Source organism: Macrotis lagotis, chromosome 1 (assembly GCF_037893015.1).
Source record: "Macrotis lagotis isolate mMagLag1 chromosome 1, bilby.v1.9.chrom.fasta, whole genome shotgun sequence".
Classification (NCBI taxonomy): Eukaryota; Metazoa; Chordata; class Mammalia; order Peramelemorphia; family Peramelidae; genus Macrotis; species Macrotis lagotis.
Window position 1 is genome coordinate 320,804,975 of NC_133658.1, and position 21,367 is coordinate 320,826,341.

Sequence of the window (21,367 nt, forward strand, 5' to 3'; positions counted from 1 at the left end):
TGTTAATGTTTATTTTTCCCTATAATCTTGATAAAACAATTATGAAATCATTTTAACTACATTGTACATGATTTCTAAGCTGTATTTTATTTTACAAACTTAATACTGAAATTAAATTGTTTTTCCTATTACATCACATTAGCTAAACTTCTAAATTTTCTTAAATAACTAGAAATTTCTGACCTGGGTAAACTTCACTCAGTACAATCATTTCTTTTATACCCAAATTCCAGGTGTATTTGAGCATGTTTTAAACAGTTGAAGAAAGAAGGTATAGTGGTTTGAATATTTGATCAGGCACTTTTTTTTGTTTCATGATAACACAGGACAGTTTGACTTCATGCTATAAACTTTTCAGATCTTAATAACAATTGGCTCATTGCAAAACAATACTAGTCTTCTGATAATCTTTTTTTACGAGTCTAAATTTATTTACAGCATCTTATTCTATTTCAAAATAAGATCATAACAATGAAGTGGTACCAGGCTTACAATCCAGATAAAAAGCAAAACTTTTTTAATTTAATCCTTTCAACTATATTTTAAGTCAAATTTTACATAAAATTTGCCACTTACATAAGGGGCAAATTTAGTCTACTAGTTCTAATGGTATATTGACCTACCAAAATATTTTACATACTTATTTTATAGTAGTTTACATTTATAGAATCCTTTTTCCTAATTTTGCCTTCTTTAAACCATTTTATTATGCTTAAATGTACCAGAAAAGAAAGGTTAAATTTTGGGGTTTTTTTGCTGTTTTAATTTTGGTAGATGAACAAGAATAATAACAGGTTGTTATCATCCTGTGAAATATTAGGTAACATTATATGCTGAAAACAAAGACCTATAAAAAAATTTGTTGTTAAAGAAGGAGAAAAACCATAATTTTCTCTACACTCATAATAACAAATTTTTTATAGGTCTTTGTTATTTATTTGACATTGTTGATATTACTCAAACTGACTAAGCTAGGATTTGCTTTTTAATTTTGTTCCCCAGTGACCCTAATTTTTTTATATGAGGTAGACAAACCCTTTAAACTAGGTCTGAATATCTATAGAATTACTGTAGTAAAAGAAACATTGACTAATTCTTTAGTTTCATATATTATACTTTGTAGCTTTAAAAGTAAACTTCAGGAACTATTTTTCCAACTTGTCATTGCTAGTTTGGGGCATTCTATTTGAGTTAAAAGATCATTTTGTAGAAGAAAAAAAAAGAAAGAAGGGAGGAATTTTTCAAAATTGGTAGTTATGATTATCCTGAATATTCCTGTGACAACCACACACTATATCTCCAACCATATCCTTAGTCGTTTGATTGTCATTATTAATCTCAAAGGAAACTAAAATCCGTTTTTTTCCTTTTTTTGAGAATAATGCTGGGGAAATGTGGTGGGGGCGGGTTATTAAATCAATTCAGCCTTGGAACTGAAAATAAATTATTTTAAATTTCAGGAAATTTTTAACCTTTATGTGCTTAAGATCTTTAGACCTGAGAGGTTTCTAAATCTTCCTGTATTCCTCATTCAGTCTACAAGTTGAACCAACATATTAAAGAGAATTGTAAACACTAAGTTATGAGTTTATATATTTTGATATTGAGGGCTTTTTTGTTTTTAAGTTATTTATAGGTTTTGTTCATATACTCTTAAGATTAAATGCTTAGTATGTGCCAGGCACTGTGATAATACCAGAAACTTTTAATACAGAGAAAGATAATGTGGGGTGAGTAGTAAAGTGTAAAGCTGGAAAGTAGGAATTGACCAGGTTGTGAAGGACTTTAAATGTCAGATAGGATTCTGCATTTGATTCTGGAGGGAATAAGGAACCCCACCATAATCTGAGTATGGGAGTGTGGAGGGTGACATGATCAGACCTACACTTTAGGAAGACCACTTTGGTAACAAGAGAGGAATGCAGTAGGGAAAGACTTGAAACAGGGAGACTAATTAGAAGGTTGTTAAAAATAGTCTAGAGAAGAAATAATGATGGTATCCACAAGTAAGTTGACTATAAAGCATGAAAAGAAAGGAACATATAGAAGAAATGCTGTGAAGTTGTAGAAAAATTAAAATTTAATTAAGAAATACATAAATTGATCAAATGTGAATAAAAAGTTGAGGATGACACCAAAGTTTCAAGTCTGGCTGACTGGGAGAATGTTAGTACCTTCAACAGTAATAAGGAAATTGGGAATAAACCAAAAGTTTTAATTAAAAAAAGTTAATCATTTTTGTTTTGAATATGTTAGTTTTGAGGTGCCCACGGGATGTCTAAAAGACATTCAGGACTGGAGGAGTTCAAGAGAGACACTAAGAAATGTAGAAAGACAGAGTGAGATTGTATCTGTGTAGAGATAGAGCCATAGAGGGACACTCATGGTTAGTAGATGTGACTTAGATGAAGATCCTGCAAAGCATGAGGAAAACTAGGAAAGAGCAGTGTCACAAAATCCTAGAGAGATTAGAGTATCCAAGAGAAGAGTGATCAATAATGTTAAAAGTAGCAATTCAAAAATATAAGAATTGATAAAAAGCCATTAGATATGACAGTTAATAGATCTTTTCTGACTTTAGGACTCAGAGGCAGAATTTTGAGGTTTTAGAGGAAAGTGAAAGAAGAGGAAGAGCTTGACCAAGAACACAAAAAATTATAGGATAATAGCTAGCAGAGATGATAGTAGGATCAAAAAAAGATTGTGACTGGGGACAAGATAACTCAAATTTGTTTGAGGGGCAGCTAGATAGTGCAGTGGATAGAACGCCAGCCCTGGAGTCAAGAGAATCTGAGTTCAAATGCTGCCTCAGACACTTAATAATTACCTAGTCGTGTGACCTTGGGCAAGTCACTTAATCCCATTACCTTGACAAAAAAATTATTTGAAAATAGCTGCTTGATATTGTTAAAACATACTGTAATATGAAGTAACCATTTATAGAATAATGTGCAATGGAAAGAACAATGAACCTAGTCAGAAGAGCTGATTAATTTTGGCATGTCAATAACTATCCAAGTGTCTATAAACACAGCAATAAATGACTGCTTTCTTATTTAAAAAGGGGGGGGGGTTAAATGAGACAGTGCTATCCTTTGTATTTCAAACTTTTACATACTAGATTACTATGATGATTTAGTATATTTATGAATTTTTAATAAGTGATTTTTGTAAAATAATTTATTGGTATAAGAAAATATGATATAGTAAAAGTGTTTTATTAAATCTTGTCATATTTAGAATTGAACCAATTCCTTTTTTATGTGGCAAGAATAAACTAATTTGTCATATGAATTTTTCTAAGATTGTTCAGTAATTCACTCTAGTAATCCCCTCTGTTCATTCATCTCAGTTTTAATCAGGTCCCAAACTGAAATCAGAAAGATGTGTTTCTGCTTTCATACTCTTGCAGGCCTGTGTATATAGTAAGCATTTAATAAATATTTAAAGTAATTATATCATCATATCATCATCATTTACATCATTTTTAGCTTTTTTTTTCACTTTCATCTTTGAATTCCTCATTAGGTGTCCATAGGAAAAAAATGAAGCTCCAAAAATGTGAATTAATTAAGTAGTCTTTTTTTTTTAATATGGAAATAAGCAAATGAAAAAGACAAACCTTAAGATGTATTTCTTCCATCTACAATTAATAGTTAATTGTGTAAGAACTTATAACTGATTTACTAGTAAAAGATAGTATGAATTGACTAATCATGAAATCGGAGCCTTGTCAGGTTCCAAACAAGATGATTATCGTATATAAGACTAGCTCTGCTCTTCTCACATTGACTGATCAATTGAAGAATTTGCAATTCAAATTTACATTTTGCAGACTTTGAACCCATTTTAATCCATCAAACTAAAGAGAGGGAAAATGATGTGTTTCCTGGTTATAATACCCTACTTTTATACTATACTAGAAAATAGTTAGAAGGGTGCAGATTTTGACAGATCTCTAATAAAAAATCAAAAGACTACTTTTAAAGGTTCATAAAAACTTGATTATTGCTTGTTTGTTATGATGAAGTAGGGACTCCTTAATAATACAGGAAGTTTTACAGGATGACCTCATAGGTTTCTTCCATCAATATTCTATGATTAACTATAGCTGCTGAAATTTATATAACAATAAGGTTTGCAAAATATTTAATATACTCTATCTGATATAATCCTTATAACAACTTTATGAGAAAATACTGTTTTTGGTTCTCTTTTATAAATAAGAAATCATGGGTCTATAAAGGTTAAGTGACTTGCTTAGTCATACAGCTAGTAGTTGCTGAGGTGGAATGCAAATCCAGATCTTTTTGATCCTAAATTTAGCACTGTACCCTACTACAGTGTAATAGGTATGCCAGCTTACATATAGACATCTTGAAAAAATAGCTTGTATTTATTCAGTTGAACAAGTAATTTTTTTGTCACCTAATTTATGAATAGCATTGTGGGATAAAGATAGTATAAAAGGCATTGTAAAACACTACCCCTTCCCTTTAGTTAGTTGTTTATAGTCTAGTTGAGGAGCCAAGTCATAAGAAAGTTAAATAATGTTGACGATTAAGCACCAAAATTAGTGGTAGGGTCAATACTATAGGAACTCAGAGAAGTAGAATATTTGTATGACTTGCCAGACATCCACTCTGAATCCTATCTAACACCTGTTATCACTCAAGCCCCAGAACTCCCTACCAAAAGCTCAGCACAGACCCATAGGATATCATCATGGCTGAGCTCCAGGATTTATCTAATTAGACATTTTCATATAGAATGTTAGTTCACAGATTTAGTTTGGATCCATTTAAAATCCTTATCAACATAATTATGCCAGTTGTGTTAATATTTAATAAACTTAATCTGTTGGCCTCTTCAGTCACTGACTCTTATTACTTTTATTTTATCTCTTCCTCCTTTTGGCCCTTCCATAGCTCCATGATCTCCCACACCCAGCAGATATTCACACACATATAGCAAAACAAGGCTGTATTAACCTAATCTCAGCTATTTTGCCAGAAAAGTTACAAGTAGAAATACTGTTTACATTCTTTTAATAGTAGTGGTCATTGATTTTTTCCAAATATTTGCTCAAAAAAATCATTTGCTAAACCTAAATTAAACGATTATGTAAAAACAGGAAGACTTATTAAATTACCTTTAAAAGATGTTTGCTTTGCTCCCCTTTTATAGCTGGTAGCTCCTTGACATCTTTTGGGACAGAAACAACAGCCAGTGCTGCCTTATCCCAGAGCAGTGCAGTTGGGTCTGCCTTTACACAGGATGCAAGGTCTTCAAAAACACAGCCATCTCAAGGTACTCTTCTTTAATCCTTAAGTGTGTCTTTTAAAAAAAAAAGTAATCCACAGTATTTTTTGCCTTTCTCTGAGAGGTAGGAAGCTTTACTTTTAAAATTAAAATTTTACATGGATTTCAATACACAGTTTTTGAAACATGGTGAAAATTCTGGATACTCTGAAACATGTCCTGTTGAATTTACAAAAATTTTCAAAATTAGGAATCACTCTTCTAAGTTTTACAAAACTCAAAAAAAAAAGGAAGAAAAAAGGTGAGGTCCCTAATACTATAAAATTTACTAGATTATTTTATAACACAAGAATCTTAATTTACAGTTAAAATAGATTATTCCTTCAAGCAAGAAATATCCCTAATGAACTCTAACTTCTGTTTGTCACCTTAAGCACATTTAATTAATTTTTCTGAACCCAAGTTTGCTCATCTTTCTCCTTCTAGCTCTAAATCTATAATCAATTAGTAGGTAATAATTCCACTGTTGTTTATCCTACTGCTTCTTTACTTGTATTCTCACAGTGCCTAGAAAAGTACCTTGTGTGTGTGTGTGTGTGTGTGTGTGTGTGTGTGTGTGTGTGTATGTATATATATTAGGCACTACTAAATATTTATTGATTATAGTCCTTTAGGGCCACTAAGTGGCACAATGGATAGAACACTGGCCCTGAAGTCAGAAGTACCTGAGTTCAAATCTAGCCTAAGAAACTAATTGCCTAGCTGCGTGACCTTGGGCAAGTCACTTAACCCCATCACCTTGCCAAAAAAAGACCTGATTATAGTCCTTTAAAAATTGACATTTTTTCAAACTTTATTTAATTTATAAATACTATTTACCATGTACTAAACTTAATGTTCATTTTTATCTTACAATTATCCACCACTACTACCATGCTATATGATCTGCAAGAATTATCTTAACTTTTTTCACTTCATTTTCATCCATTTTTATTATGGATACAGTATATACTCATTTCCTGTTTTCATGAAAATATTGAAGATTAGATTTAAAGCTAACATCTACAGATTATACATATCAACCTCAGAGAAAGGCATTATATGAATATATATGATTTTTAAATATTACTTTTAAATGTCATTAAGATGTGACTATTCAAAGCAAGAAAAATGAAACTCCCAGTCATATACAGTTTCCATTTGATAATTTTACGATAGTTTTGTAATCACTCTCATCCATACAAAAAATCAGATTTTTTTCAAAATGGCATCACTTTGGAAGATAAACTGGTTAGCAATTGAATACAAATTCTCATTTAAAACCAGCTAGTTTGAATTTGACAGCTATCAATATAAGTACTTTTAAAAAGTTGTCCTACTTATTTGGATGAAAATGAGGGTGCAAATGAATATCCAGCCTATTTTTCCCTTTTATTTTCTATGAAATGTGGAAAAGATAGGAAGGCAGCCTACAAAGTAGACTTTTAAATAGAAGTAGCCTATTGGTTGTATTCTATTATTGGTCTCTAATTTCACTGACTTGTAGACTTTCAGTGAAAACAATTTTTTTAAAGTATTAATTCTTATTACCATTATGCTTCAACTTGTGGTTCTTCCATGCTTTATCACAATATCCCTTTTATTGAAGAGAAGCACTTGATACAAAAGTTATAGAGTCCTTAAACATAGAGAAAAACATTAAAAGCATCTGTAACAATAGCCTCATCACAGTAATTATGTATTAAAAGTATGTTTCAATGAATATTTCCTTAGATTTCTATAAAAATTATTTAAATAAAAATTACTCTTCAGAGTTTAAGGTTTTACTTTTCTAGACTCTATATTTGTTTACTAGCTTCCAGAGAAAAAGTAGAATGTTTGAAACATTGTGAATTTACTCAAACATCTTTTTAAAGTTTGCCTCAACAAAAATAGGGGAAATGACTTTCAGATTTTGATTTGGGATTTCCATGGAATGTTTTATGTCAATTTTTAATAGAGAGAGAGAGAGAGACAGAGAGATTATGATATAATACTTAAACATGGTTTTGGCACCATGTAGGAAGTTGGGGGTAGGGGGAAATGTAATACAGGTGGAAGAGAAGTAGATTTGGAGTGGAGTCTGGATTCAAATCTGGATCTGCCACTTACTTAAATGACTTAAATTTGACTTCTCTAGGCCTCAGTTTTTCATATGTAAATGAAGGGGTGGGCTGTTTATTTAATCTTATGGTCCTTGCTATTTCATTGGAACCAAGAAGCTTTTATTAAGTAGTTATGTTCCTCGATTTGTAAGTCTTAAGTTATAAACAATGATTCTAAAAGGCTATGTAAAAAAAACACTTTTCCAGATCAGATTTTTATGTGATGTGAAGTTATCCTCAGTTGAAATGCACTAATATTCAACAGCTGACCAGTTTTCAGTTATGGTCTGAGTAAAATATAATTGGCCCACCCAACCCTTTCTATAGAAAGAATACGATATCTCCCTTCGGTCTGGATTTGTGGAGCTGAGAATGCAAATATTTTTTTCCTTTTAGGGCCTGGATTGATTACTTTGAAATCCACAAGGTTAGGGTAGTTTCTTATCTTTTGGTTACATTTTAGGTCGTTCAAGCCCTCAGTTAGACCCTTTGAGAAAAAGCCCAACCATGGAACAAGCAGTACAGACCGCCTCGGCCCACTTACCTGCTCCAGCACCTGTTGGGAGAAGGAGCCCTGTATCAGCCAGACCTTTGCCATCTACCAGCCAAAAAGCAATAGAGAATCAAGAGCACAGGCGAGGTAGAACTTTAGATGTTTATTCCTTTAATTGATTGACCAAACATTTTCCATTAGTCCTCTTTTCATCCAAGTGATGAAAATTTTAAATCAAACTTGAACTTTATAATGTTCAGTCTGTGAAATTTAACCCTTAAAGTGGGTGGGGGAAATGGAAGATCAATATGAGCATGACCATAACATGAGAGTTTTTTCATATTCCTGTTCACAAGGCTTTCAATTATTTATCATCTAATAGTGATTTGTTGATCTGTATATTTTTTGTTCTATAGCTGAAGCACACAAAATTTCCAGACCAGAAAACGAACAAATCAGAAATGAAAACAAGAGACAAGCAGGTACGTTACTCAGAACTGAATCTCGCTGTCACTATTACAGATCATAGGAATTAGAGCTGAATGGGACTTTAAGAGTTCATCTACTCTGACTCCCTGCCTCATTGCCTTAGAGATGTGAAGTACCTTGTCCATACTCACGCAGTTATTAATTAGCAAGACAAATATTTGAACTTATTACTTAGGACAACAAATTTAGCACCCTTTCTACTACAATTTATTATAAATTCATTTAAAATTAGCAAACTCACCAAATATAACTGATTAAATAAAATCTGATTTTTATATGCTACCTTTTCTGGTATTCTGGAAATCTAGCCATGTCTTTATATCTTATATTCTTTAACAAAATCCTTAGATATGTGTACAATATGTTCTTGCAGATGCTTTTAATTGGGTGTATTTTTTTTTTAATATAGACTTCAGTTCCTTTCAGGTCTGTGATTTAATTAGTTTGGAGGATTCTCCTTTAATGCAGATCAAACCCCTCTACATATTAGTAGTAGAAGATTGAATGAGTTAAGATTCCACAAAAATCATGTTAACCTATTACCTTTTAATGACATGCTCCTTTGAACTTAGCAATGATTAGCCTTAGAAAACTTTAGTTCAGTCTGTTGATAGACTCAAATTCAAAACCTTCCTAACTTAGAAAGACCTTCCAGCACTTGCTCTATCCTTATCATCATTTACCAAGGTTGCTTCCATGCTGTATTAAGGCATCAAAATAGGTTTGAATTTTATAAAGACTAAAAGAGTAATATATGGCTTTATCTTAATTTTCATAGTTCCAGGTGGCCCTTCAGCACCTCGAAGAGGACGGGGAGGTCATCGTGGTGGCAGAGGAAGGTTTGGGATTCGGCGGGATGGCCCAATGAAGTTTGAGAAAGACTTTGACTTTGAAAGTGCTAATGCACAATTCAACAAGGAGGAAATTGACAGAGAATTTCATAATAAGCTTAAATTAAAAGGTAAATCATCTTTCTTCCCCAGAAACCATCTTGTATGACTGGTGAATTACCAGTGGTTTGCCTGATTTTTTATCCAATGTTAAGTTTTGTTAATAGGAATTTACAAACTTTTATTTCTGCAGTATTTATGGTCATTTTTGTTTGTTTTATTAGAAGATAAACTTGAGAAACAAGAGAAGCCTGTAAATGGTGAAGATAAAGGTGATTCAGGAGTAGACACCCAAAACAGTGAAGGAAATGCTGATGAAGAAGATCCACTTGGACCTAACTGTTATTATGACAAAACTAAATCCTTCTTCGATAACATCTCCTGTGATGATAATAGGTATAGTCTTTTAGGTGGATAGAGTCCTGAAGTTTCTTAGTTTAAGGAAAAAATGTATGAACACTATTGCATGAAAAAAAACAGAAGTATCTAGTAAACAGAATTAGCTTTTAAGGCAGTTTAACATTGTGTGGGTGTGGGTGTGTTGCAGAGTATTTTTGTTCAGGTACCATTTATTATTTTCAAAATAGTTTTGAGAGAATATGACCTATTTTGGCACCAACGTGTAAATTTTTAAGTTGGAATTCACACTTTAAATTTTTTTTTGTTTTTTGTTTTTTAGGTTTTTGCAAGGCAAATGGGGTTAAGTGGCTTGCCCAAGGCCACACAGCTAGGTATTATTAAGTGTCTGAGGCCGGATTTGAACCCAGGTCCTCCTGACTCCAGAGCCGGTGCTTTAGCCACTGCGCCACCTAGCCACCCCTCACACTTTAAATTTAATAGCTACAGGGGGTGGCTAGATGGCATAGTGGATAGAGCACTGGCCCTGGAGTCAGGAGGACCTGAATTCAAATTCGGCCTCAGACACTTAATAATTTCCTAGCTGTGTGACCTTGGGCAAGTCACCTAACCCTATTGTCTTTAATAAATTTTTAAAAAATTTAATAGCTATGAATCACAGTTATTCTAATGGGATTAAAAAAAACTTTTTCTGTCCCTTGGTTTTGTTATCCTTAGAAAATCTCAGTTATGAATTGTCTGAAATTAGGGCATTTTTGTTGTGAGGTTTGCCAGCATTTTTACATAATTAGACTGATATGAATATTTTCATGTGGTTAAAATCTTTCTTTTAGTCTGTAAGAGCAATTCACTGAATTTTTTATACTTTAGTAGCTTATAATGGCTTGGGCCAGGTACTTTTTATTACCTTTTTAGAACTCAGTTTTGAACAATACTGAAATTACTGATTTAATTTGTACTAAAGAATTTTTTTAAAAAACCTAGGATAACAAAATGTAGACAAGATTGGAAGGCCTGTTCTTTTTATAGAGAAAGAAGACCAACTTGGGCAGAGGAAAGAAGACTAAATGCTGAAACATTTGGAATTCCCCTCCGTCCAAATCGTGGCCGTGGAGGCTACCGAGGTAGAGGAGGAATAGGATTCCGTGGTGGCAGAGGTCGTGGGGGTGGAAGAGGTGGTAGCTTTGCCACTCCTCGAGGATTTCGTGGTGGATTCAGAGGTGGCCGAGGGGGCAGGGAATTTGCAGATTTTGAATATAGGGTGAGTAGTACATATGTGGTTTGATTTTTTTTTTTTCCCTTCTGTTGTCCTGTAAAACAGTGGATCTATTCCTGTGTGTGAGAACATGTGCATGCACAAATTGATTATTATTTTAAAAAGGAGTCTGAATCACATTCATATTATTGCCCTACTTTGTCTCTAAGGGTGCAGTACAAGGGAAAGATCTATGTGCCTGCACAAGTCACACAATCACCCTAGGGCTCAGATAAATTTCCTTATCTATAAAAGGAGGAGGTTAAATTAGATGACCTCTGAAATCCTCCTTAAATCTGTAACCCAAAAATGTCTTCCAAGAGAAAGGGGAAACAGCATTTAAAAATTCTGCTGAACACATAGAAAGGGTAGCTAAAAGCAGAGACATACTGACAGCAATTCAAGAGTTAAGAACATGATAGTTTTCATCCCAAGTTTTACCAGAGATCAAACATAGCAATCTTAAGATCTAAAATCTGCCTTCTACCAAATTTCTACCAAAATTTCTCATCTATGATCTGTATTACTTAGCCAAATCCAATGACCTTTTCCCAATCTTGATCCTTGTTGATCTCTTTGACACTCTTCCCACCCTCTCTTTGAAATTTTATCCTCCCTTCATTTACATGATACTGCACTTTCTTTATTTCTATAACTCCAGTCCTCCAGATTTGACCCCTCCTCTAGAGGCTCATATGTTTGGCTTCTCAAAATAGGACATTATTATTTGGATACCCAGCCATCATCTGGAAGAGTAATTGCATATAGTAGAGAGCATGCTAGGCTTGGTTAGAGAGACTTGCAAAAGAATTTTAGCCTTAAAACATCATAAATATAACTATTAACAACTCATAATCTAAGTTCTTGTATTACCAACTTAACAGAATTGTTTTATGGTCAACACAATGTTTTGTCCTTCATTCCCAAAGAAGACCACAACATCAGGGAAGTGATGCTATGACAAGCACATGAACTGGATTTGAGTGAGGGGGTGCTATGCTAAACCAGTCTCACTTTCTCCTCCAGAGCTGTCTTACTCCAGTGGCCAGATATGAATCAGGATGACTGGACATGACCCTAAATGAGAGGCACTCGGGGTTAAATGAATTGCCTAAAGCCATACAGCTAGGAGTGAGACTGGGTTCAAACTCCCTTATGCCTGACTGCAAAGCCAGTGCTTTATCCTCTGCGCCATATACCTGCCTTCTTTGGAAAATATATTGTTACTCTTAAAGCTCTTCAGTAAATATGAATCATTGCTGTCATCAACATACTGACATAATCCATATCACAAACAGATTATAACCTTTCTCTAAGTTTCTGATAATGGGACTATCAGTCCCCCAGACCAAATAATCAAACAGTCATCTTTGTCACTCTTTCGAATCTATTCCAACACCAAGTCCTACTGTTTCTTCTGAATTGTTTACTATTTTACACTTATCCCTACATTTTGCCACTGCCACCTTCCAAAATCCAAGGCCTCCCAATTTCATGCCTAGATTACTTTAACAATCTCAAAAAGTTTGAGGATTGTTGCTATAGAGAAAAGGATAGTAGAATAGGAATCAAAAGACCTGGGTTTGTGTCCTATTCCTGTGATCTTGAGCAAATTCCTTCACTTCCTTAGTTCTCTCAGCCTTCATCTATAAAATGAAAGAGTTAACTCTCATTTATCTCTAACATTCTTTCTTTTAAAATATGAAGTATCTTGTTTCTCACTTGCTTAAATTTTTGTGCTATATATTCACCCATATCTCTCATTATTCTCCAACATTCTTGTTCTTCTCTTGTCAGACAGATCTTCTTTGTGTCCTATAAAACATATCTCTGTGCCATATCTTGTTATCTAGCATGGGAAGCTGTACCTACTGTCCCTTCCAACCCCATCTAAATTCAATTCCTTCTTCAAAGTCCACCTTAAATTCTCTTCCTAATTTCCTGCCAAGTCTGAGGTCTCCCTTCTCTAGCGCCCTTTGTGCTGTTGTTCTGTTTTTGTATTGTCTCCCCAACTAGGCCATAATCTTCTTGAGTTTATTTCTATACTATAGCACCTTTCATCCTCTTGGGAATAAAATAGATTATGAGTAAATAGTTGTAGATTGACTATAAGAACTTATAGTCATTTTGAAGGCTAAAAGTTGGGCAAAAAAAAAAATCCTTGAATCTGCTCCTAAATTTGTTAACCATCCTGCCTTATGTTATAATACTATTCTACATACTTGTAACAGCATGTCATCTTTGAATGTTTGAAATACCCAACAGTAACCACTTTAATTTGAACTTTTTTTCAGTGTGTGCTAAGGTTCCTTATTGAACAATTTATAATACCAACTAATCAGTTATATTTTTCCCCAAAATAAATTATTGAATGTTCATGTAACAGCATTTGTTTACATCTGAGAAGGTATTCCTTAGGACCAGTTCATTGTATTATATGACAGAACACAGAACATCAATGTACACTTCAGGATTTCTGTACAAATATTACCCTTAGTGAATTGGAAAATCGATTTAATGAGAAGATTATGCTCTCTCTCTCTGAACAAAGTAATTTCAAAATTGTTAAATGTAAAAGATACATAACCATATAAAAACCATTAAACAGAATGGGAAGAGGGGATGAATTTAGGCTACAAGTAAAGAAAATTATACTGCCCCAATAGGTAAAGGAACAAAAACTTATTCGTAAGACTGTTATTTGAATTATAAGGTAACCTTTTTTTCCCTCCCCTTTTTAGAAAGACAACAAAGTTGCTGCATAGTCCATGGAAAAGTCTTGGAACTAGGTGAAAGTCTATCTAGGTCTTCATGGTCCAGAGAATTAGCTTCAATCCTTGAAAAAAATGAAGAAGTGAATTTGCTGTATACTTGTCACCAGCACTGGGGTTTCACTGCTTAATTTCAAAGGGTATAATGCAGTTACTTTTTGAAAAATGGCCATCTTCAGAAATGTTGAGCATTAAATATATTTGGAATAGCAGAAGGATAAGTAATTTCTTATGTATAGTTAAACACAAGCTAAAACAGTACTTCGATGGAACTTATAAGTATTTTTTCATCACTGAGAGGATTTTTCTTATCACTAAATTGTATTTGATAATTACTGCAAGTTACCTGCAGATGGGGCCGTGATACTGTGAGTGTTTTGAGCCACAGAAGGTTGTTTTTTGGGAAATCCTGTAATATCCCTTTTGAGGTAGCTTATTTCGTCAACTAATTAGGGTGCTGGATGGTAGAGAATTTTCTTTGTCAGTCAACTATGTACACACAGTAAATACTGTTTCTTAGGCAAAGGTACCTTTTTTATATAGTTGTAAAATTCCATTATATCCCATTGCCAAAGAAACATTAAGAACTTTGTATAGCTGTATAAAAAGCAACTAATTTTTTAAAAAAAAATAAACATTTTTAAGTCAGCAAAACATACTGTGTTATTGCAAAAGTTGATATGCTAAGGAACAGAGTTAATAGTTGGTTTTTTCTTAGCTTTTCAGGCTTTAAATTTGTTTGATTTTTATATTTGGAATATAAATGAAGATTTGGTATGTTCTTCCATTATATAAAAGAGGATAAATTCTTCATTTTCACTTGCAAGAACTTCATTTTGTAGCTTATGGCATATCACAGGATTTGTCCAAATAAAGAAGATCTTTAAGATTATAAGGACATGAATAATCATAGATCAGAATGCACTTAGCTTTACTTGCTGATAAATAATAACTTTTTTAGAAAATACTAGGCATCAGTTAATATGTTCTTTCTGATGTGCCTGGGCTTAAAAAAAGTCTGTTGGTTCTTAAAATTGTCTTTGTTGTGATACTTGTAGACCCATTCCATTGGATTGAAAGAACATTCTGAGTGTTGAAAGTTGCTGCATTTTGATAGCCCTTATGACATTACAGTACTGGTCCCTTGACCAGTGAACCTCAAGCAACTCAGTATGGAGTTCATTGCCAATTAAAAATTACTAGTAAATCTTTTTGATATGTTTAAGTTATAATGGAAAAAATGAAATCTGGCCATTCAGGTATTATTATGGAGGCCACAGGAATAAAGGGATCCAAAGATTAAAATGTTTTTATCTAATTTGCTGATTTTGTTAACTTTATCCTCAAAATGTTCAGTAGTGATAAAGAAGTGGAGAACTGCACCGTAGGAAAGAAAATGGGAATATTTAAAGGTGGTTGATATTCTTATCTTAATTTTAATTTTATATCTTTTGTATAGCACTACAAAGGAAGTATTTTGTAATTTGGTTTCCTTATTAAGATCCAGTATTTGGCAGCCATAGTTGAGATAATATTGTTTAGTACTGTTTGTTTGCATGTTACCAACACAATCTTTTTGAGGACCCATAAATCATGACACTGAACAACTTTTTGGGATTTTTGAACATAAAGACAAGTGCTGTACTGTTGCAATAACTATGTAGACTGTCTGAGACGTCCCAGGCTTATTTAAACAAGAAATTGTAAATAATACCAGTGATACATGCTGTGAAAGTATGAATTGGTGCGTCTCCCTAGCCTTTTGGGTTAATGAGTGGGGTATTTTGTACCCTAATAACTGGCAGCATGGCATACCTGCAGTGTACCTTGCAACATTAAAGCAAGGTTTTTATTCTAAGGCAGAATAAAACTGTTCAATAAAAAAATGTGAAAGTTGTTTCTCCTTTCAACATTATTACTTTCTGAACAGCAAAATATGAAGTGAAACCAAAAGAAAAATACTTTTAGTATCATTTTGTTGAAATTTACCCTTTCACATCTGAATTATCCCAAATAAGCTCAATTTCAAGCATTATGACCAAATCATTGTCTATCTTTTTTACCAAGGTCATCTAGGTGTGGCCTAAAAAATCAAGGTTTGGTGACTTTCTACTTTGATATCAACAGGCATTTCTGAAATTAAATTGGTGCCCCAAATGTTAGATTATAGTCATAAAATCATAGAATTTTTAAGCTTGAAGGCATCAGCTTACTTACAGCACATATCTCATCTGCCCTTTCCCTTTGGCAAATTCTGGTGAGTGTGTTTACTGTTTTGTGATCCCCTTTTCAATCCCTGTGACCCTGTTTGATATCTAGTTAATTCAGTGTCTAAAGGTCATGGAAGGAAAAAACTAAGAAGCAGCGCAGGTTCCTCATTGTGTTATTCTTTGTTAAAATAACAGTAAGTAAGCGATCTTACACTTGACCCCAATGTATGGCTATTGTTAGTTTCTAAGTCTCATCTAGTCTCTGCTTGATTCCTTGCCTTCCTTTTGACAAAAGTACTGTTTTTAATAGGTCAGTAAATAAAGAAGCCATAGAGATGGAGCTGTCTCTTCAGCCTTTGTTTGTGGTTGTCCTGATAGGTTCCTGAAAGGTGATTGACTGCTACTTCTGTACCCCCCAGTCATAGTTATAAATATGGCATTTGTAAACTGTGAGTTGCACTCAGAAGACTTTTTGTGTTGTGTAATATTCATGTTCCATTAGTCCATTGTATTTGAATTATGCTTTAGAATTGAAAAAGGAAAACTGGCATATCACTATACACACATATTGTTGAAAGTTTGAGGTTTGTCTCATAAAAAGAGGAGGGGTAGAGATAGGGAAAATGTAAAAAAAATTATTCTAGGGATATAGTATGATAGTGAAGTTTTTTATTTTTAATTTTTTAGGTTTTTTTTGCAAGGCAATGGAGTTACGTGGCTTGCCCAAGGCCACATAGCTTGATAATTATTAAGTGTCTGAAGCCAGATTTGAACTCAGATACTCCTGACTCCAGGGCCAGTGCTCTATCCACTGCTCAATAGTGAAGTTTTGATGGTGAACTATGCTCTTATTCTGGAGTAAATTTAGCTATCATTCTCTTTAGTGTTTCCAACTTATTTTTAAAACACTATGACTGTAGGAGTGAATAATCAGGGCAGTTAAATAAAGTTAGAAAAATGAATTAGTACTAATGAACTGAAAACATAAACACTTTTAGAATCTACCTAGACTTAAGATTTGACATCCCATCCACCTATCCATCCTCATATACTATATAGCCAATATTAGTGCCAGTGGAATCATCTTCTGTTCTAGAATCACCAGTATCTGCCTGCACAGAAACAGTAGTTCTTAGTTATGTGAAAACTAAATGGGGTATCAGTCCCACTCAGACTGAAAGAGAGTAGTTGCTACTCACTGGTACTTCAGTATGAAATGTGGAACAGATTGCTTGGACAGATTTTTGTGCAGGACAAATAGTTGGCTCTTCTATACACTTATATACTTTTTTTTGTTAGCACCTACTAGATTTGGATTATGGATCAAAATAGAAATCCATCAGAATTCTTTTGATTAAATTATTTATGCAGGGAAATACACATCATTCGTCTTTTATCATTTGTAGTTTAGATATTTACTTAGATACTTATTACTCTGTCTCAATCCAATTAATATAACATAAGATTTTAAAAATAATAATCAATTTAACCTAATATTTTTATAATCACTAATTAGATTAGCCTTTTCTTAAAGGAGAAACTAGAATTAGAACAGGAAACACAAAAGTTTCTTATTAAATGAGATTAATACTGCTTGAGACCAGAATAAGAGTCATAAAGCCTGGACCTCTGATTAAACAATTATTTGACCACAGGCAAGTCACTTAATTTTCTCATCTGTAAATGAGAAGATAAAGCTCTTTTGTCTTCCAGCTATAGGTCCTTTTCTGTTCTTAATCTAAATGGTCCACTAATCCCTTTTATACCAATTTCCTTTTTGAACATTTCTTTGATTTTTGACCTGAATTATGACTAGTTAAAAGGATATCTTTAATATAATTCCAATTTAAGGATTATGAAATTTGACAGTGTCTTGGAATCAACAGCTGAGAAAAAAGATTACATACCATTTTTAAAAAAATAAATATTTTTTCCAAATATATGAAAGGATGCATTTTTTGGTAAGGTTTTGAGCTCCATATTTTTCTCCCCACCTTTGACAGCAAGTAATCTGATATAGATTATACATATTTTTTTTAAGAATTGATAGCTAGCCTAAGAATTACTTGAAAACCAAAAATAATCTAGAGACACTTTTGTATTTCCCAAGACATGGAACTTTGAATTGCACAAGGACATGGGATAAGCATTCAGTTCAAACAATTTATTGTAAATGGATACACTGCAATATACAACAAAGAAAAGACTTATTGTTATTTTTGTTGTTCAGTCTAATTTTATGATCTTTGGAATTAGCACAGCAATACTGTCCCTGGGATTTTCTTGACAAAAATACCAGAGTGATTTGCCATTTTCTTATGTCAATAAAGGCAAATAAGGTTAAATGATTCATCCAGGACCACAGAGCTAATGAATGTCTGAGGCCAAATTTGAACTTGAATCTTCCTGACCTCCAGGCTCTTCTCTATGCCGTGTGGCCTAAACTGTCTCCCAAATAGATTAAAAATATACATTTTAAAATGTGATTGATTCAACCGAAGAATTTCAGATTTAGAAAGAATTTTAGAAATATTCAAATATAATCCATTTACAGATGAGGAAACAAGCCTTGGGAAAGGGAAGACAGGTTTCCTGACTCCTGATCTAATGTTTTCCAGTGCAGGCTGGAGAAGGTATATACTAGGCATAGGGCTACAAAGATAAAAACAAGATCTAGTCTTTGACCTCAAGGATCTACTATTTACAAATACTCATAAAAGTAAATACAAAATGAAAGTTCATTGTGGGTGAGGGAGATTTTAATTGCTAGGGGAATGACAAAAGATTATAGGAGATAGCGCATGAACTAAGCTTTGAAGAAAACCAAGGATTTGAAGAGAAAAGTCAGGAGGGAACGCATCTTACAAGTACACCAGTGTAGTGTGTGAAGGAGAAAAATACATTATACATTAAGAAAGGTAGCCTGGGGCAGCTAGGTGGCACAGTGGATAGAGCACTGGCCTTTGAGTCAGGAGTACCTGAGTTCAAATCCAGCCTCAGACACTTAATAATTACCTAGCTGTGTGGCCTTGGGCAAGCCACTTAACCCCATTGCCTTGAAAAAAAAATTTTAAATAAAGGTAACCTGAAGGGGGAATGAAGGTGCCAAAAAAGAGATTGTATTTTATTGGAGAAGCACAGGGTGACCTCTGGAGTTTTTAAGTAGGAATGATCCTAACTGACCTTGTATTTTAGGAATATCTGGGGGGGAGGGGGGCTGGGAGGCAGGGAGTGATTAAAAGGAGATCTGGAGGAAGAGAGCCAGGATATTAACAACTGATTGACTGAAGGAGATGAGAGAATGAAGAGTAGCTGCCATTGTTCCAGAGGTTGTAAACCATATTGAGCAGTAGAAAAATGGTACTCAACAGAAATTGGAGATTTCCATTCAGAAGATGGATGAATTTGAGAAAAGATAAGTTCTTTTTGCACATGTTAAGATTGAAATGACTGCAGGCCACCCAGTTGGAAATGGGTAATAAGTAGTTAATGCTGTGGATTTGAAATTCTGGAGAGAGATTAGGACTGGAGACATGGACCTGAGAGTCTTCTTCAAGCAGATAATCATTGAATCAGTAAGAACTGATAATATCACAGAGAACCTTGGCAATACATGAGGGATAGAAAGGAAAAACAAAAGGGATTCATAGGAATTAAGTGGAAACCAAACTTGACCTCAGAGACAGAAGACAACACTACTGCCCTAAAACCTGCTTCTGAGTAGCTTTTATATTTATGTATGTTAGTTAAATTATTATTTATTATATATTTATATGGTTATAAATTTGTTGATTTAGTTCATTAAATATATTAGGTAGATTTTTTCAAATTCACAAGAGAGGAATACAAAGGAAAATACAGATGATGTAAAGACAATTTTTTTAATTTAGAAAGTAAATGGAGAACCCCTAATCTAGGGAAGTCATGTCCTATATCCACTTTAGGAAGATGACAAAAGACCTATTATATGGAGATTAAGAATTATTTAGAAACCTCCAGTTTCAGAAGCCAAATAGCAAATTTTGCAGGAAGAAAGTTGGTGTTGAGGAGGTGGAGAATATAAACCATTCTTTCTAAAAAGTTGGATTAAATTCCTTTCTTGCTAAAAAGGTCAATTAAAATTAGCATCTGAATCACTGGAATGTTAAAAATTTTATTTGAAATGATTTCTTGTGATTGCCATCCTCCATGCCTATACAACTGCGCCTCCCAGTGGGGAAATATAACTTTGATGTATAGTATTTCCCCAGTACTTCAAGAACAAGCCCTTGATCTGTGACTCTCTGGAATCTGAGAAGCTGCTTCATAAGTTGTTTGTTAATTTTTTTCCCCTCCTAACAACCTGTTTTGGTTTTTTTTAGGTGTTTGCAAGGCAATGGGGTTAAATGACTTGCCCAAAGCCACACAGCTAGGTAATTATTAAGTGTCTGAGACTAGATTTGAACTCAGGTACTCCTGATTCCAGAGCCAGTGCTTTATCCACTGCACCACCTAGCTGCCCCCAACAACTGTTTTAGCATATGATTTTAAAGTCTGTCTTATTATTCCTCACACATCCAAGGTTCTGACCATTAGAAATATGAGATATGGGGGCATACTTTTGGTTTCTAGTTATAGGATAGAAAGTTAAATAAATATAATACCAGCACTTTTCAGAGAGTTTGTTTTATTGAAATTTATTAATGGAAGGTCAAGAGGAAGAAAATTAAGAAGAAAGTGGTATGGCAAATGTTCATCCTGGAAATATGCCCATTTCCACATTAGCTATCAGACCAGACTTCAGAAATCTCCAGAGAAGAATTCAGTCAGCCCCATGAGGAAATGGCCCCATTAGAAATTTTTCCAGTGAATATTTCTTTAATACTAGTTGATTGTGCTAAGCTCTTTACAATTATTCTCTCATAGGATCTTCACAACAGTCCTGGGAGTTATCCTCATTTTATCTTCATTTTACAGATGTAAAAATTGAGTCTTAACTGGTTAAGTGACTTGCCTAGGTCACACCACTAGTGGCTGCATTTGAATTCACCTCTTCCTGACTCCAGGCCAGATGCTCTATCCTTTGGAGGGAATTTTGACAGGCACCTGCATTGATGTATAGTGGTTTTAAAATAGGAAATTGATAACTAGTCAGTCTTCTGCCAGTCTACTTGACAATCCCTTTCCCCTTGTGTTGGTTATCATCATCTTACAACTCTTCATTGTATTTGCTAGTAAATTGTTACAGGAATAAAAATACTTCTTAGTAGGGGAATGGAAAATGATTGAACTTCTAATATTTTTTCTGTACTTTGAAATTAATATATTTTATTTGTATATTTGTTCCCTGGTGTGTGTGTGTGTGTGTGTGTGTGTGTGTTACTGATATGATCTTTGTCACAAGTCATCTGATGAGGACTGGTCAGCTCTCAAAAGAGACCTGAATGAGTGATCAAGTATAAAAGGTGACTTGTGCTTCCAAAATGGAACTTTGATGGGGGAGAGGGGATCCAGACT

General features: G+C 33.8%; 1 protein-coding gene across 2 annotated transcripts in view; it reads left to right on the forward strand.

The window, feature by feature from the left end:
* Positions 1 to 21,132, forward strand: part of LSM14A (LSM14A mRNA processing body assembly factor) — a 52,181-nt gene extending 31,049 nt beyond the window's left edge. Inside the window, exons 4-10 of one of the 2 annotated variants that reach the window (XM_074211501.1) lie at positions 5,188 to 5,310; positions 7,870 to 8,046; positions 8,316 to 8,381; positions 9,167 to 9,349; positions 9,503 to 9,674; positions 10,665 to 10,896; positions 13,632 to 21,132. In XM_074211501.1, the coding sequence (XP_074067602.1) occupies positions 5,188 to 5,310; positions 7,870 to 8,046; positions 8,316 to 8,381; positions 9,167 to 9,349; positions 9,503 to 9,674; positions 10,665 to 10,896; positions 13,632 to 13,655 (977 nt within the window). In that variant the 3' untranslated portion in view covers positions 13,656 to 21,132. The remainder of the gene's footprint in view (positions 1 to 5,187; positions 5,311 to 7,869; positions 8,047 to 8,315; positions 8,382 to 9,166; positions 9,350 to 9,502; positions 9,675 to 10,664; positions 10,897 to 13,631) is intronic. The other variant, XM_074211502.1, reaches the window with a different exon arrangement.
* The last annotated feature ends 235 nt before the right edge of the window (positions 21,133 to 21,367 follow it).